Source organism: Gavialis gangeticus, unplaced genomic scaffold, assembly GCF_001723915.1.
Source record: "Gavialis gangeticus isolate Ggan-Ray unplaced genomic scaffold, GavGan_comp1, whole genome shotgun sequence".
Taxonomy (NCBI): domain Eukaryota; kingdom Metazoa; phylum Chordata; order Crocodylia; family Gavialidae; genus Gavialis; species Gavialis gangeticus.
In genome coordinates this window covers 17,862,150-17,880,069 of record NW_017728995.1, presented here as the reverse complement: position 1 = coordinate 17,880,069, position 17,920 = coordinate 17,862,150, and the positions used below count along the sequence as shown (strand labels likewise).

General features: G+C 45.7%; 1 protein-coding gene and 1 long non-coding RNA gene across 2 annotated transcripts in view; one reads left to right on the top strand and one right to left on the bottom strand.

Annotated features, from left to right (window-relative positions):
• The window catches only part of LOC109287978, a 19,308-nt gene extending 17,518 nt beyond the window's left edge, over nucleotides 1-1,790 (bottom strand). The window contains exon 1 of the long non-coding RNA XR_002095033.1: nucleotides 1,781-1,790. This is a non-coding gene — a long non-coding RNA (uncharacterized LOC109287978). The remainder of the gene's footprint in view (nucleotides 1-1,780) is intronic.
• Nucleotides 1-17,914, top strand: part of SLC7A14 (solute carrier family 7 member 14) — a 52,180-nt gene extending 34,266 nt beyond the window's left edge. Inside the window, exons 3-7 of the mRNA XM_019503290.1 lie at nucleotides 2,141-2,358; nucleotides 6,129-6,275; nucleotides 7,425-7,633; nucleotides 9,402-10,279; nucleotides 17,041-17,914. Of these exons, the coding sequence (XP_019358835.1) occupies nucleotides 2,141-2,358; nucleotides 6,129-6,275; nucleotides 7,425-7,633; nucleotides 9,402-10,279; nucleotides 17,041-17,360 (1,772 nt within the window). The 3' untranslated portion in view covers nucleotides 17,361-17,914. The remainder of the gene's footprint in view (nucleotides 1-2,140; nucleotides 2,359-6,128; nucleotides 6,276-7,424; nucleotides 7,634-9,401; nucleotides 10,280-17,040) is intronic.
• The last annotated feature ends 6 nt before the right edge of the window (nucleotides 17,915-17,920 follow it).

Genomic DNA, 17,920 nt, shown 5'->3' with positions numbered 1-17,920 from the left:
CCGCTTAGGGATTTTTGGAGCTAATTAACAGGTCAGCTGGTAAGCTGTTTAAGAAGAGTTTGAACTAATGGAGAGAGGCTATTGTTTTGCTGATGGGATAATAAACACTGTTATCATCCTCCTGCTGGCTTGCTTGGCTGTAGGTTTGCTGCAGACAGGATACAGAAGCAGAGAGGGAGATTAAAAAGCTCTGAATCTTCAACAGATGCATGCACTGCACACACCCCTTGCCTCAGAGTGCTAGCAGGGGGCTGGGGGCTGGCAATACTCCCGTCCCTTGAGCAGCCAGCGGAGAATCCCTAATCAGAGGTCCTGCCAGGGCCTGGCCATGCCCCGCCTCTGCTCAGCATTGTGTAAGGGAAGAGAGGGTTGTTGTAGTGCCCCCCGGCTTCTAGCCTGAGCCACTGAAGGCGTGTGCCTGAATTTCCTCAGTCCAGAGAGAATGTCTGTCCAATTACAAATCGCTTCAGCCTAGCCAGGTTAGACTAACCTGCAAAGATTGAATCAATTCAGGCTCAGGCTTTATGAATGTCTGTCCCTAGCCAGAATGGGAGGAGGGGAAGGGAGCAGAGAGAGTTCAGTTTGGTGGTTTTTCAGCCCCCTCTGGAGGGTGGGGCAGATGTATTGGAGCCCCTCCCCCCCACACTCCACAAGGTGCGGTGGTTTCAATTCACCCACTCCACCCTCCAGCTCCAGCTAAGAAACCTCTAGAATGAGCTTTCTCTCCTCTCTTTCCCCCCTCCCATTTGAAACAGAGACAAGCTGGGAGAGAGGAGGGCCCATTGCTAAGGGAAACTGGCTGTAGACTGGCAACCAGCAGCTAGATTTCCCTTCCCACCAGTGGCAACTTGTAGGACACCCCCCTCCCCCCTGCCGGTTGGCAAGATTGGCCATGGGAGACCTCCCCCTCAGTTGCTGACCAGTCACTGGGGGGGGCACGCACCCCCCCGACTAAGGTGGCGCCAGTCGCCCATGCTCCTCCCTGGAACTAACAGCAAACTTCTGTCTGGGCTGGGGAATCGTTGTCCTGCAAAGCCTTCTCAGTTACAGCAGGGAGCTGCACTTCTGTCTGCGCCAAGATGCTTTTCCCCTTCTTCATTAGGTGAATTTGAAAGCCTGGCTTGTTCCAATCCAGTTCCGCTTAGAGAAGGGTCAGGTGAAGCTTGGTGAAGAACTTCTCCATAGTTTGGCTAGCCCATTTCTAATTTTCACCCACTGTGTAAAAAATAACAATGACATTGTTAATTTTACATATTTGCTAACAGTATTCCAAATTACTATGAGTACAGTTCCATTTGTGCACATCTCTCATGTACAAGTACATGAACATGTGCTGCTAAGTAAAACAATGTGTCCATGCAATCTAGTACGACACCAAGTGGGAGAGTGCATACAAAGACACCGCATTAACAGACTGGCAGTCGAAGCTGCTTCTTCGGATCCCAGTTACTGAAACATCATATGGGCTGCAACAGAATAAACATAAACACTGTCAAGCACATAACCAATAGCAGTTTTAAAGCCAAAAGTAAGGATATATGCTGCACAATTTTATTTTATATTCTCTGCTACTGTCCACAGTACATTTTCCAAGGCCAGTGGAGGGTTTTCAGGGACTCAGCAATATGCCTTCATCAGACAGGAGCGGCGCAGATTCCCTGTGACAAAGAACAAGCTAACTGCCTGGTTCTTTAGCATTCAGAAACTACTTGCTAAATGTGACTACTTGACCTGTGGATCGAACAGTACTCTGTGTCTTTGCTAATGAGTAACAGTAGACTGGTGTTTTGATAAGTATTTCATGCAAGATTAACATGTGATCAACAGAGACGCATTATACAGTTTGGGACCTGATCTTTTTTCTTTGCCCACCCGCCCAAAACTCCCACTGATGTCTTGTTGTGTGAGGGGGGATCACCTCTGTATTATAAACTGAAGTGCTCTAAATTTGAGCCTTCTAAGCAAGCGCTTGTAGTGCATGATTATTGAACACTATTAAGCCTTTGCATTGGGATCAGAGCAGCTATGCTCCAGAATCTAGAAAGCATTTTAAAACATGGAGTCTTTCCTGAGGCTCACGCTCTCCTTCTCTCTCTCTCCCTCTCTCAATGTGGGTGAATGTTTTCTTTCCTTTGTCCAGGAAAAGGAGAAGAATCATACCCAGATCTTCTGGCTTTGGTTATCGCTGTCATTGTGACCATCATTGTTTCCATGGGAGTGAAGAACTCTGTGGGATTCAACAATGTGCTCAATGTCATTAACCTGGCAGTGTGGATCTTCATCATGATAGCTGGAGTGTTCTTTGCCAAAGGTGACAATTGGTCTGAGGGGCGGTTCCTACCCTTCGGATGGTCAGGGGTAAGTGTCTTGTACTCAATCCAGTATGTTATAATCAACAGCAGCCTTAAGCTTAAGCGTCTCCCTGGCCACATAGGGCCAGCACCACATACCAGGTACTACTTCAAGCAGGGCAGTCCCTGGGGGCGAGGGGTGAATTGGGTTGACCGCCTCGGGTCCTGCGCTTCGGGGGGCCCCGCGGAGCTGGGCAGAGTGGCCATGGCGATTCCTCACTGCCAGCTTTGCATCCAGCTACTCACTACACCCCTTCCCCCCACCACCAATGCCACCACTGCAGATGGCAATGGCAGTTACTTTGGGTCCAGGGCACGTGGGATCAGAGCAGGGGTGGTACCCCGCACGGACTGATTTGCCCCAGGCCCCACACCCTGCTCAAGTCAGCTCTGCAGTCAGACAGGACAAGAGATGAGACTTGAAGTCAGAGCTGACCTGAGCAAGGTGCAGGGCCCAAGGCAAATCAGTCCATGCAGGGTCTGCAAGCCATGATTGCACAGGCGCTTCCCATGCATTGCATACCTAGAGACCCTGTAGTGCTAGATATACAACATACATATCACAGGAAAACCCCAGTCTCATTGGACATAACTGATAAATGTTGGGAGAGGAAGCAGAGGAGCAGATGGGCAAGGTGACCTTCCCTGGGTCTCACAATGCAAGTCAGCATCAGGGCAGGGGTCAGAGCCAGATCTCCAGGTCCCAAGTTCCATGTCCTCTCCACTGGACCATGCTTCCTTTTGAGCCAGGCAGAAGTCAAAATCCCTGACCACCCTCCACTTCCTTCTTGCTAAGGAACCACCGGTGTGGTTCCACTTCATGAGTCCGTGGGCTTGTAAAGAGAGGAGTCATAGGAAGCCCCAGGGTCTGATAAACGAGAGTGGTAAGAGAATACTGTGGGGCATAGGCACAGGTGAAGTTTATGATGTGTCTTGTGGATACATCTAAGAAGAAGAGAGACGAATTTGGGATGGATGAAACTAGAGTGTCTGGTTTGCAGGAATTTTTTTTTCTTTTTTAATTTCATATCCATCCAAATAATCTTTTCCCCAAAATTTCAACAAACCAAAAGTTCCCTGACACAGCAGCTGTTCAATAAAATTGCTGCTTTTGCCAGTCTAATACCAGGGAATAGGGGCAGGGAGAGTTCTGGAGTACCTAGCTCTGCAGGCCAGCTATGAAGGTCTGCCCCAGCCAAGGTATATGTAGGTCCCAGTGTTCAAGTTCCCTGAGAACCCTGGCTTGGCTTCAGTAACAGCTGCCAAGCCCAAAATATTTCTAATATTTCAGACTCAATGAAGCAGCATTTTTGTGGAAACTGTTCCACTGAGTTTTGGTCTGAGTTGAGCAGAAAGCAGTGTGGGGTCTCTCATGGCTCAGGGTCTCACTAAAGGAAGGACTGGACCTGCTGTGTGTAAATGTTTCCTAGAAAGAGATTTACAGCAGCATATCTGAAGGACTCTCCAAAAGATTAAAGATGACCAAAAGCTGGGACCATTTTTCCCACCCGCATCCAAATTTCAGATCAAATAGGATCCAAGGCCTAAGTCTGGTCCAAAGACCAATCCCTGACCCAACAAAACAATGGAACAAAGGCAAAAAGCTGAAAAGTAACATTTTTCAAAGTGCTTAAGTGCTTTAGGAACATGCATCCCCATGACTTTCACTGGGAATCAGCCTCCTCAGTAACTTGGGAGCTTTGGAGACATTTTCACCTGAGGCCATGTTTTTATGATGCAGCTTAGCATCCTTTTACGATGCAGTTTAGCCATCTATAGTGAGGGAGCTCAGAACAGCTAGCAGCATTTTTATACAGATGGGAGGACACGGCGTTATTTGTTTTGGTTGGTTTTCAATAAAAATGTTCTAAGCTGTTTGTTTTGTGCACTTCATAATACCACCTGTCAATGCTTATTTTAAGGATGTTAGCTCAAAGCTGACTGAGAATTTGAACAGATTTGGCTTTTTTAGCCTGCTTGAACTAGTTTTTATCCAAGGATGAACAGAGACTGAAAATATCTCTGCTGGACTAAACCCAGAATAAGTTATTGGATTTTCACTGCTTAACTCCATAAAGGTTTTGTGCAGAAAGCTAAGCAGCAAAGTAAAGTAAAGCAAGATTTCTGATACTGGATCCTAGACCACAACATGCTCCACTCGCTTCCCTCCGACAAATCAATATTTCATTGCTGGATAAAAACTACCATGAAGAATGAATCACTGAGCCCACCTGAGAGTAGAGCTGATGCTGACTGGCTATTTGATGCCATGTGGCTGGAATAAAACCAAATTGGCCCACTTCTTGTAACTCCCTAAGATGCCAATACTTTTTCTGCTTTTTTCCTCTCTCTCTCACAATATTTTACAGAAATTCAAGGCCAGCTCTTTCTCTACCTCTTTCCATAGGCCTGTTTCAGCATTTGTTTCTTATAAAGATCCTTAATGATATTGTATATTTAAAGAAAACAAACCCAATAAAACATTTAAACAGTACAAATAATTCTGCATCCAAGGGTTTCCAGTGTGGGCTGCTAGCCCATCCACAGTTTCCAAATAAAACAGAATTTATTTTGAAAGCTGCACTCATCCCCTTGCTTTTATTCTGCTATTGTGTTCTGTCAATTAGCACTTTTAGCTGCCACATTAGAAAGTCTGCTAATGTGGAATGTGTGAGAATGCTACAAATTCCTATGAAATGTATCAGATTTGGGGGTCTAATGTCACTAAAGTGAGTGAATAGATAAAATTGGTGAAGTTTCTCATCTGTCATTGACAGGACCTGTCGTCAGATTCAGGGACAGCACAGCTGCAGAACTGTATCAGGCATTAGGAAACTGCAGTTGACCAGCTTTAGTTGAATGTACCTCCATAACCGAAGGAGCAGTATGCACAGGATTTAGGGCTTCCTCCCTCAAGGGGATCACCATTCCAAATGGATCTCTTATTGGTTTAATATGCTTTAATTCTTCCACATCGCCTTGATTTCCAGGTATTTCAGCATGTGGCATGATTCAAGTGACATGTTGAGGTGTTTGGTAGAATTAAGGCCCCAAATTCAAATGCCAACATGTGGGTGTAGATACTCTGGCCAGGCCTGAAGGCTGCATACATATGTGCTCGTTGGTGTTCTAATTAGAACGTGTCAGGGCAGGCTCAATTAATTGAATCTGCTCTGTGATTAATCAAGTCTGCTCCACTTTCTAAGCCGAATGCTCCAGCATCGCCACGGTGTCACGTGATGAAACCCCCACACGTTCGAAAATGGCTATGGGGAACTTGATCTAAACCTCAGAAAATGAGGTTTAGATAAAGCATCCCGTGGCCATTTTTAAACACACAGGCTTACTACACATGACAGTGAGGCGTTTTAATTAGAGCGGCTGCCCAGGAACCACTATAATTAAAATGCCTCCGCAACTCCAAGCACGTGTATAGGGAGTCAAGATGTCCAAAAGACAGCTGAAGTAGAGCGGGGCTCAAGGAGTTGCTTCAGGCCAAATTTGCCTAGTTTTGCATGAGTTGTCTTCATGTTAAAAAGGAGCAGGCTTTGGGAGGAGATATGAAGGGAAAACCTTTCTCCAGGCTGGGGAGTGCGAATGGGCCCCTTTTGTGGCTTCTACTACAGCCTCTACTGCCCAGCTGCATATGTCCTTCCGCACATACATGGGCTAGTACAGTAAGTCCTCCAGACCCTAACATGAAGAGAAGCACAAGGAGCCACCTCTCTCTCAACCAGGTTTATTTAATATGTCTGATTAAGTCAATTAAACCTGCAGGTGCTACAAGGCGCAGCTACTTGTTTCTATGCTTTCATTGGCTTTGACATAATCGCCACAACAGGAGAAGAAGCAAAGAATCCCAATACCTCCATCCCTTACGCAATCACAGCTTCGCTGGTCACGTGCCTGACAGCATACGTGTCTGTAAGTACCAAATTCAGATAACATTTCTCTACTACATCATCTGTGCTGTTTTCTTACTGATGCGATGTGTCACAGAGAACATGTTGCAAAGGTTTCCTTCTCTGGTGGGCACTGGTGAATCAGCTGTGCTTTTGTACACACATCAGTGTTTTCCTTTGCTACCCTTTGACCTCCCAGTCTGTTTTTTCCAGGCAGAGGACTAAAATATTTCCATTCTGGTGAGGTTATCCTTTCCTCTGCTGGCTGCTGGGAGAATGTGACAGCTTGTCTTTTCTCTGTGCATAATCAATAGCATCAGCTCTAAAGAGGAGTTCAGTGTGTAAAACTGCAGCAAAATGAAAAAGAGCATCAAAAGAGGCAGGAACTATTCACCCAGCCATATCTTTGGAAGAGGAACCACTCCCACTGCTGCAGTTTGGGACTCTGGCCAAGGCAGCACAGATCATCGGCTGGCAGTAACGGGTATGGATGGCAAGCCTGGAAATGCCAGATGCATTGTTCAGCTTCTCTGCATCCAAATGAATGCACATTTGTATTTGGAGATGTAAATTGTAATGGAAAAAAATCAAGTGAGTCTCTGAAAGGGAGGGAATGTTGCTTTATTTTACAGAAAACCCACAGCAAGGCCACCAAGCTACCTCATTCTTTAATCACAGCAGTTACAAGCCAAGTCTCCTTTAGCTGTAATTACATCAGAAATTTTTCCCAAACTGATCCTATCTTTTTCAAGCTGTTGAGGCTAAATGACTCCTACTGCACTTCTCCAGTGAACTAGAGCGCAATTCTATTATGTACCCTGTCTCGTTACACTAATAGGCTCGAGTCAATGCTGATTTCAAGGCTTATTGTCATAATCATGTTTAAACAATGTTGCTGTTGCTTTGTAGTTACAGGAAGGCAGAATTAAAGGCTGCACAGGATCCTCTTTGGTTGTTTTTCATTGGGATATATCATTCTGTAGTGAAGACGTCCTCCGCATGTGACATTTTAAGTTGTCTCTAAGCGATTAAGGGAAGTGCGACCATTTCTGAAATCACGATTGAAATAGTTTGGGCTCTCTTCACTGATAACCTGATCTCCTGCACTACAAAGCCAAGTACCATCCATGCCCCTCTATCCCTATCAGGTGTCTTCTTTTGTCTCTGCTAGGTGAGTGTTATCTTAACACTGATGGTGCCATCCTCTGACATTGATACCGAATCCCCTCTGATGGAAATGTTTGTAGCCCGTGGATTCTACGCTGCTAAGTTCATCGTTGCCATTGGATCTGTGGCTGGCTTGACAGTGAGCTTGCTGGGTTCCCTTTTCCCAATGCCTAGAGTCATTTATGCCATGGCTGGTGATGGGCTGCTCTTCAGGTTAGTCATGCTTTTGCTGTCACTTATTTTTGATCCTTGCTGCTTTTGGGCTAGAATTAAGAATATAAGTGATTGATGGGAGCCCCACTCTTGTTCATTTCATCTTTCCTATGAAAAGCCATGAGATCAATAGCTGCATTTCACTTCTGTAATCAAAGTGCAAGAGGCCACAACGTCAGGGAAACAGTGAGAGCTTGAGATAGGTCACAGCAGCACAGGTCTGCCTGCAAACCTTTTAAACAATTCTGGGCAAGGAGAGGAAAGATGCAGGATGCCATTCCTTCACGCTTCACCACAGCCCGATAGCCACAGTTTGTCACTGGCTGGAAAACAGGAGTAGAAGCAGCGTGATAGCCAGTGACAACAAATAAGAACACAAATTAGAGCAAGTCACCTGGAGAATCAGGGTGGAGCTACAAATGAAAGCTCATGTTAAAGTTTATGGGAATTAATAGCTTTTCACCCAATCCAGGTTTTGCGTGAACAAAATGTCCATGTCATGCTCTACTCACAGAGGACTAAATTACAATATTACCTGTTAGATACCTATTAAGAGAAAATCCTATCAAGTTAACAAGTATGAAAGCCAAGGTTTGCATTTGGTTTGAAATTTTTAGTTTTTTTCAAAACAAATTGCCTAAAATGTTTTTGGTTTCTTTCTCAGGACAGCATTCTATATTATACTAGTGCCATTACAGAAAACTTTTGATCCACTGAGTATTACACTTGAGGCCTTTGCACCAGGAAAGAAAGAGAGAGAAACATCCAGAAATATTTTTTTAATTATATCTAAATATTTTTCCTGGAACAAAATCTCACCTTAGTGGTAGAACATACAGTGAACTTTGTGTTTCACCTCTATAGAGATGAAGAAGAGTAAATACTTCCTTTGGGGGTTGGACCAGATATCTCTTGAGGTCTTTTCCAACCCTGTGATTCTATGAGATGATCATAACCCAGGATTAAAAACACTCCATTTGTCCTAGCATTTGTCTTTACATTAAACTTTTGCACTGTAGACCTAAATGAACCACCAGTCTGAATTCAGACCTGATCCCAAACTGAATACCTGTTAGTATACAGAAAGACTCAAATTGGCTTGAGTGAGTTTTGGATTGGGTTCTTCTGAAACTGATACTGCTATTTAAATACCATACATCAACAGACAGAGGAGCTGATGGTATGTTAAATGTACATGAATAGAAAGCAGCTCATAAATATGATTGTGGAAGGCCCAATCCTACAAGCATTGCCAGGCTTAGTGTATTCCACCCTATGAATCCCAGTTATATCAACAAAGCTACTCACATGAGCAAGCTCAGTTAATCAGAGTTGCTGTATGGAGTCTGCTCAGGATGAGCTCTTGCCTGCATTCCAAGCTTTATAAAAGCTCCCAGTTAAGCCAGCAGGAGTTTGGGATGTATGTGGAAGGCAGGATCAGGTCCTAAGGATGAGACATTGCAGAAAAGCTCAGTATGGGCCACACTGCGGCTACAAAAGTTAGTGGGGGTTTCATGGTTTCACCGTAAATGATCTGATGTTCATGTCAGATCACACATAGATATCTAAAGCTAGACACCACCCCAGGTTCCATGGTTATCACAGCCATTTATTTTGTGCAGAAGAATTTTATTCAGAAACACAATTAGAATAGAAGCAAGCAGCGCTCTAAAGCCTGGCGTTGTGGTTTTCCATCTGGGTGAGGAGTGCTGTAGAGCAGGCTCCATGTTGTGCAACTTTAACCTTCTGTGACTATTTCATACTCTAGATTCTTGTCCCACGTAAGCTCTTACACGGAGACTCCAGTGGTGGCTTGTATTGTCTCAGGATTTCTAGCAGCACTACTCTCCTTGCTGGTCAGCTTGAGGGACCTGATAGAAATGATGTCCATTGGCACACTCCTAGCCTACACTTTGGTCTCTGTTTGTGTCTTGCTTCTTCGATATCAGCCGGAGAGTGACATTGATGGCTTTGTCAAATTCCTGTCTGAGGAGCACACCAAGAAGAAGGAAGGGATTCTAGCAGACTGTGAGAAGGAAGTTTGTTCTCCCGTGAGCGAAGGGGAGGAGTTTTCTGGCCCACCCACCAACACATGCGGTGCAAAAAATCTACCCTCCTTGGGAGACAATGAGATGCTCATTGGGAAGTCAGATAAGTCCACCTACAATGTCAACCACCCTAACTACGGCACAGTGGACATGACCTCAGGAATAGAGGCAGATGAGTCTGAAAACATTTACCTCATCAAGCTGAAGAAGTTAATAGGGCCACGTTACTACACAATGAGGATCCACCTTGGACTGCCAGGGAAAATGGATCGGCCGACTGCAGCCACTGGCCACACTGTCACCACTTGTGTGATCTTGCTGTTCATCTTGATGTTTATCTTTTGTTCTTTCATCATCTTTGGTGCAGACTATATCTACGACCATAGCTGGTGGGCTATTCTTCTGGTGGTTTTGATGATCCTGCTCATCGTTGTATTGGTTTTTGTGATCCTGCAGCAGCCAGAAAACCCCAAAAAGTTGCCGTACATGGCACCCTGTCTCCCTTTCGTCCCTGCCTTTGCCATGCTGGTGAATATCTATCTCATGCTGAAGCTCTCCAAAGTAACATGGATCCGATTTGCTGTCTGGTGTTTTGTGGGTGAGTTTTGGATGTTCTTTTAGCTGAGTTTAAAAGTAACTTAGAACAGCAAGGCCAGGCTGCCTGTCTAACCAATGGGATTGCTCAGCTAGGATGTGTTATAATTCTTTGACCTTGTGTCTTATTTCTTATCAGTGACTCCTGAATACCCAATCAGTCTGAGTTAATCCAAGCTGACAATATTTTTCTGTAAGAAAATGCTAAATCATTGGAAGCCAAACATTTTACAAAATGACAGTTTTCACACAGAACACAGGCCCAGCCTGCTCGCCCACCCATTTGTTCAGCTCACTTCAGAGTTTCTAGGTCCCACAGCTTCAGAAAAGCCTGGCAATACATGCTGCTGCAGGGTCCAAGTAGCCTAGATCTTCGCTAAGAGTCAGGGAGGCAGCTACCCTCAGGACCTCTAGTTCAGACTCTCAGGGGCTAGGCTTTTGGCTTTCCAGCAGGAAGATTGGTAACCCTGGGTGCTCTCAGGACTTCCATACTCCTTGCCAAGGAGCTAGGTATCTAGAAGACCTGGGGTCTCTAGCACTTTGCATCTCTTCCAACCAACTCTCTCCAAACATCCAGGGAAAAAATAGCATATTTTATGGTATCTCCAAGAAATTACATGTCCAGACAGCAGAGAGCCAAAGCAGGAAGACAATGCCAGAGTCAAGGCCCCGTCATGGGGAGATATTTTAGATAGGACCTAGGAGCCCCAGCCATAAAACAGATGTTCCCATTGTGGTAGGTACTGTAGAAATACAGAATAAATGGTTCCTGGCCTAATACCCTGTGAGCAAACCCTCCCCACTTAAATCAGAGCTCACTGATCCTGGCATGGAAATACAACTGGGAGGCTGTATTTAAGTGGTTAATATCATTCTGCTTACAAGATGAAGCCTTTATTCAAAGGGGTAGAATCAGCCTCTCTGCTCTCAGTTGAAATGAGAGCTGTCAGCTTCTCTACCATGTGTCACCTCAGTCTGAACTGAACTGCTAGCAGGGTTTGTGTTGGGAGAGTAAAACAGTCCAGCATTTACTACAGAGTCATTGCTAGACACCCCCCCGCCCACCTCCACATTCCCGTTCTGACTGGCAGCTGCCAAGTGTGCCTGTACTGACAGCTCTCAGGGGTAAAACTTGATCTGATGAAAATGGAAAACAATCCAGAAGACCCTCCCTGAACTCTATCAGCAGCAGACAGGCTTTCCTGTTTGTGGACAAATCAGGAGAGACAGATGAACTCACCCAGCTGCGTGGTCCTCATTCTCATATCTGCCAGTCAACATGGAGATGCCCGGGTCAGCCCACATTCCAGCAGGTGCCCTTTCACCTGCACTACGCCATCCAGGGCTGCTTTTCTGAGCAAGTCAGTTGCCTGTCAGTGAGTTACTCGTTGCTCTTGAGCCATGCTTTTCCTATAATTTGTTTGAAAACTTGTTCAGATTGCAGATTTCCTCACTGGAATCTAATGTGGCTTGACAGCGGGCGTCCAGATGTGGAGTGCCAGACCTATGCCTCTAGATCAGGGCTGTTCAGCTAGCACCCACAGGGCACAACTGGCCTGCAGAGGATTAACTTGCAGCCTCCCCTGGCTCCCAGCCTAGGATCTGCTTGCCCTGTTGCTCCTGCTGTCAGTCTCTGGGCTCCCACCCCTGCTCCAGCTGGGAGTTGCAGTGGGGAGAGGGGCAAGGAGACACAATCTGCAGGGCCCAGGGAGCCCCAGGCCTGTGGAGGGGAGAGCGGGCCACACCACATAGTCTGCAGCCTGTCCAACATCCCAGGGAGCATGTGGCCCCAGCCATTAGAAGTTAGATGGCCCTGCTCTCAAAGGGTGTCTGTACACGTGCTCTGGGGTAGAGAAGAATAGGAGACTGTACATTAAAGCGCACATGTAGACGCGCCCTCTGTGACTCAGGCTGGACTGCTCCTGGGATTAGTCTATCTGAAGGAGGAAAGTGGTAACATATTCAGCGCAAGGCAGTTTGGGGTCTCAGTTCTCTCCAGCTGGGGACCTCCTGTTTGCCCACTCCTAATGCACAAACAAGGGGATGCCCCTAAAAGCAGCTCATTTAAAACTGAGAAAACGAAATACTGAGAATCCTTTGCACAATCCGTAAGTAAACTGTAAGATTTGCTGCCACAAAATGTTATTGAAGCCATGATCTTAACAGCATTAAAAAGCAATCAAGACTTCTACCGGGATAATAAGAGCATCTACTGTTACTTTAGATTAAGATAAAATAAGTATAAGGGATACAAATCCCCATGGTTCAGACCAAAAGAACACGCCTGATGGCTAGGGATCCACAAGATGTTTCCCACAATGTGTCTGTAAGAGGGAGAGAGGTTTTGCACCTTCCTTCAATGCGCCTGGGAAAAGCCTTAGCTGGAAACAGAATACTTGGCTACGTGGTGCACCGATCTGATCCAGCAGGCATTTCCCGAGTGCCTTGTGTTACTAACTGGTAGGCCTGCGTGAAGTGGCTAGTATTTGCTTCGGATTCAGATTTGGCCGACGCAGGGGACAGTGATTAAATTCGGTGATTTGAATCACTGTCCTGAATTGATTTGGCCAAATCTGATTTGGAGATTTGGCCACTGCCAAATTGGCCAAATTTCCGAATCGGCCCCTTCCCCTGCCCACTATCAATGGCTGCCTTGCTCTCTCTCCCAGCTCCCGGCTCTTAAAAAAAAACTGCACCCACACTGCTTGGGGGGCTCTGCCATGAACCCCAGAAGCCCCGAGGCCGCTGCAGCAGCTGGTGAGTGGTGGGAGCTGGGAGAGTGGGAGGGGGTCAGGGGCTCGTGGCAAAGCCTCTCATGCAGCGTGAGGCAGTGGGGATCCCCCCCCACCCACCACCTGGCGGCAGCCATGAGCAGAGGCTGTTTTTTAAAGAGCCAAGAGCTGGGGCAGGCAGGGCAGCCATGCAGTGGGGCTGGGAGAGCAGGCAGGGGTCGGGCAGCGCTCGGGGGGCTGGGGGAGCAGGCAGGGGATGGGGCCTGGCAGGGGTCCCCCCATGGTCCCCTCCCCCTACTTACCTGCAGTGGCGAGTGGGGGCTGCCTGAATCTCCAAAGCTCTCCAAATCTTTTCTAAATCAATTTGGAGAGCTTTGAATTGATTTGGACTTTTTAATTGGTCTCCTGATTTGATTTGGATTCAGCCGCCAAATCGGGCTGAATCTCCTCCGAATCGAATCAGCACCTGAAGCTTCGCACAGCCCTACTAACTGGCTGCCACAATATCAGATGAGGATGCCACCCTCATCCTAAGGACCAGCATAGCCAACAGAGCACAGACTGGGGCTCTGAGCATCTGGATGGGAATTCAATTTGGGCTGTGGTTTGAAAAGAAGAAGAGCTCAGCTTGCAAATCTAATTCAGGACAAGTGATGACCCTCAACCTAGACTTCCCAGAGCAGCTGGATTGCATTGTGTCCTCCTGTGCTGCAGTCTCCGGAAGAGGGGAACCCTTGGGAAGCTTTGGAGAAATAGTCAGCTAGATACAACACCTAGTGTTCCTTACGCCAACCCAGGTCCCTCCAAGTCCTGCATCAAGGGTAATCGTGTCCCAAGGGTGACCTGCCCCCTCCCTTTCCCAGCCAGACATCTTGCATCATTGTGGCTCTTCCAAAATATTGCAGCCCATCACGTAGCTCTGCAGCACTTAGCCAGCATCTAAATTGATCAGAACCATTTAATTTATCCTGCTTTTCCTTCTTAATTTCAAAGCAGCCCACTGCAGCTGAGCGGGATGGTAGGCAGAGGGCTAGACAGCAGGGCTTCTCAAGATGTATTTTTAGGATTTAATTGGACTGAGTGCAGGCTGGAACTTCCCAGGGCTCAGAGCTGCAGCTTCATTAAATTTCCATGAACAGAAATTTGCACACAGGCCATCTGGCCATGCAGGATCTGTGCTTCGCAGCCTTATCAGGAGACCTCTAGAACCGTGGGCTCATCCATTTTTCAATAACCCAAGTCAACAGGGGAAAGAAACTCAGTGGCAGGAACAGAAAACCTTTCTGCCTTGTATGAGAGGTCTAACAAAAACAGCCATCTTCTGATGCAATTCCATTCAAGTCAGACAGGTTTTAAATATTGCCAGCTCCAGTCATTCAAAACTCATGAGTCAAGCCACTCCGTATCATAAGACTTGCTTTAAAACCATGAGATTTAAGAAAAATGAGTATTTGGGGCTCTTTCTACTTCCTTTCTATTATCTGAACCTTTCAGGGTCATGCTTTCAAGCTTTCCTCTTTGGTCATGAGGGCTAGACATTTTTATAAACAGAAGCTGAGATTTTTCCCAAGATCATCCCATTCCAGAAAATGGGGCCTTACGAAAAATTTCAAACCACCACAAGGTGCACAATTAAATCAGGAGAGCTGGCCTATCCACTTGATTACTGAATTTGGCACGTGGGTGGTTTATTAGCACAATACAAAGGTGTTATTTATGCATAATAATCAAAAAGACCATGTATGTTATTCCCAGTTAATTGCCACTTGACTATATGTTAGACACATGGGAGTGAGAATTCATGAAAAGTAAATAGGCAAATACCTATCTGCATAAAGCATTAATCATACCTTAAATTCCACCTTCCGCATGGCACTTGCCATTTTGGATCCGGCTGCAGATTCCTCTCAGAGTTGTCAGCCCTCAGGATTTTATGGTGTGTCTTAGGTACTTGTTTTTTCACTTAGATGTCCAGCTCCTGGAGTTAGGGGATTCTCAGAAAAAAATTCAACTCTTAAAAAAAAGTTTCTAGTATTTCAAGGTTGAAGACCAAGGTTTGAAAAATCTAATGGACAAAGTCTCTAATATTAGAAGGAAAATAAAATGAGCCCCAGAGTCCCCTGTGGTTCAGTGGGAGAATTCCTGTCTGCCACACAAGAGACCTGGGTTTGATCCCTCAATGCTTATACAACTACAGCCCTGGAGGCACCAAATGTCCTGACTCAGTCTGGCCTTTGGGTTCTGTCTCAGTGGCCTAAAATGAGGATGAAGGTCTGGGCAGCCTCTGCTCCTCCAAGCTCTTGCCTAGGCATATGTGCTGAAAGTCTGGGTGACTTCTCACACATACACCATGATCTGGAAGGATTGATGGTTGCCAACAGAAAATGAGACCCAGACTATCTGTTCTTAAAAATCTTAGGAGGTTTCAGCTAGTTTTGCAGAGAATGGGGTGAGTCTCCAGACTTGGCAGTAATGACCTCTAGCTAGGTAGGTAATGCACTCCTCTGGTAGTGGCCAGCACCTGATTGCTTTAGAGAAAGGATTTATGGCCAAATTAAAGTATACCAAGCGGGATAATTCCTTCATGACCCCTACAAGCAATTCACACCCCACAGCACCGGAAGGCCGTCACAGAGGAGCCTGTAAAACAACATCTAGCTGTTTTGCAGTGGCTGCTTCACACAATCCAGGGACTACAGGTTGCACATATGTTGGCCCTTGGAAGACACAGCCACCTTCACATAGAAGCTGCACCACCCGTCAAATGTGATAGCTGCCCCCTGTGCCTGCAAATCAAAGTGACTTCAAAACAGCAACCGGGTCTGCTTCATTTAATTATGTTTTCCCTGTGACTTGTATGGTATTCCTTTGGCTATCAACCAAGGGAGCTACTGACTGAAGGCAGTGCCTCTTAAATGTAATTACTTCCCCTGCAGCTTCCATGGAAGCTGCTAAGCACAAGGCTGAGAGGGATGGGGTTTGTTTTACTTTTACCTTTGCTGGTGTGGGAGACATACAGTCCCATTCACATAGGCAGTCTGTTGTCTCACTTGATGATGTCAGTCAGTGCCAAGGCCAGACCAGACGCTCTGGGTGCCTTGCTATAGAGATGCATCTGCAGCAGAATATTGCCAAGTAGGATTTTAACTCTCTAGTTACTTTAGATTCTTGAAAAAAACATGTTACGTTGGTAGCAGGGAGAAGAAATTGTATAAGGTCAGATGAAAAGACAAGAAGGAACAAAAGCTTGGAAAGAAATCAGATAGTTAGTAATCAGAGGAGGACATTTTAGCACCCATCAGATTTAGCCTGATAGCCAGGAAGCACACTTGGCCATATGCAGTGGGGGAGTAAAGGAGAAAAGATGAGGAGAAAGGCCTGAAAATGCAGCTTTTGCCTATTCTTGGGATTTTCTCACAAGTCTCATGATATTTCAGGGCTTTTCCTAAAGCCCCGGATCATGGATACATCTGATTATGAGAGAATCATGGTCCATATTTAAAATATACATATATATTTCTGGTTCCTTGGTTGCAGAGAGAGAAGCTTGAACACACAAAACCTAAAGGGTTCAAAAACTAGATGTGCAATTTTTTTTAAAATCTCATAATATTTATGTGAAGCTCTTATCTTTAATACTAATATTACATGGAGCCATTCCTCAGCCAGTACAAATTGTCATAGTGCTCTTGACTTCAGGGTTTTCACTGGACCTAGGCTATGTTCATCAGCTGGAGATCTGGCCCATATATGGGACCCTTATACCTCAGTGGGGTATAGAGTGTCTATTCCCTATTCCCCTAATAGGTTTTTTCTAGCACAACACACTGTTGCTTGGTTTTCTGTATGACTCTAAAATTCACATAGTCTGTATAGGGAATACAGATGGTAAAACATCTGTGCAGTAGCTTCAGGGTAACATTGCATGTGTTTAACTGTAAAGTTTGGGTCACTGTAACATAGCATTTATTTATTCCTTTCCGAAATGGTTAACAGCTGACTCCCCTTACCTTGCTCCCTTCCCTCACTGCAGGTTTGCTCATCTATTTTGGCTATGGCATGTGGAACAGCACCCTGGAGATCAGCGCTCGGGAGGAGGCCCTTCATCAGAGCACATACCAGCGTTACGATGTTGATGTTGACCCCTTCTCCGTTGAAGAAGGCTTTTCCTACGCTGAGAATGACAACTACCAGGACTGGGGAGCTTCTGAAGACAAAAGCTTCTCTTATCAGCAGATGTCGGAGGCAAAGGAAAGTAATCGGACAGGTAGCAAATCAAAAAGTAAAGGCAAACACAAACAGAATTCTGAGGCCCTGATTGCAAATGATGAGTTAGATGACTCGCCAGAGTAAGGGTCATGGGAACCAAACTGTAATGCGCTCTCTCGCTAACCTAACCCGTGGGCTAGAATGTGAAGGCTTCTCTGGCTCTCATTGTAAACTCCATCGTCCTCAAAATTTCAGTGCCCAGAATCATGTCCCTCACTCTCTCACTTCTTCTCCAGGATAGTCCTGGATTCTGAGGTTGTCACTTTGAACAAAACAAACAAGTGGCCTGTTCTGTGTCCATCTGTCATGTCCTGTTTTGGTGAATTTTACCAAAGGGGGCCATCACTTGGATGGATTGATTGACTAGCAGATTCTTTCTGTGTCTATTAAACCATCAGCATGCATTATATTGAACACCTGGCAGTACTGACAACATGAGTTAATGGGAGATGTGCCAAATAGGATGAGCATATAATAAGTGAGCAGAGTCACGTGACCAGATGAATTGGTAAGGGCCTGAAACATATTCTCTGTGCTTTCCATAGAGAATATTTATCCCATAATACTGGCTTGAAGCTACTGTTATATATTTGGCACTTTCTTAGCAAATATATTTTTCCTTGAACCTTGTAGGAACAAGATCT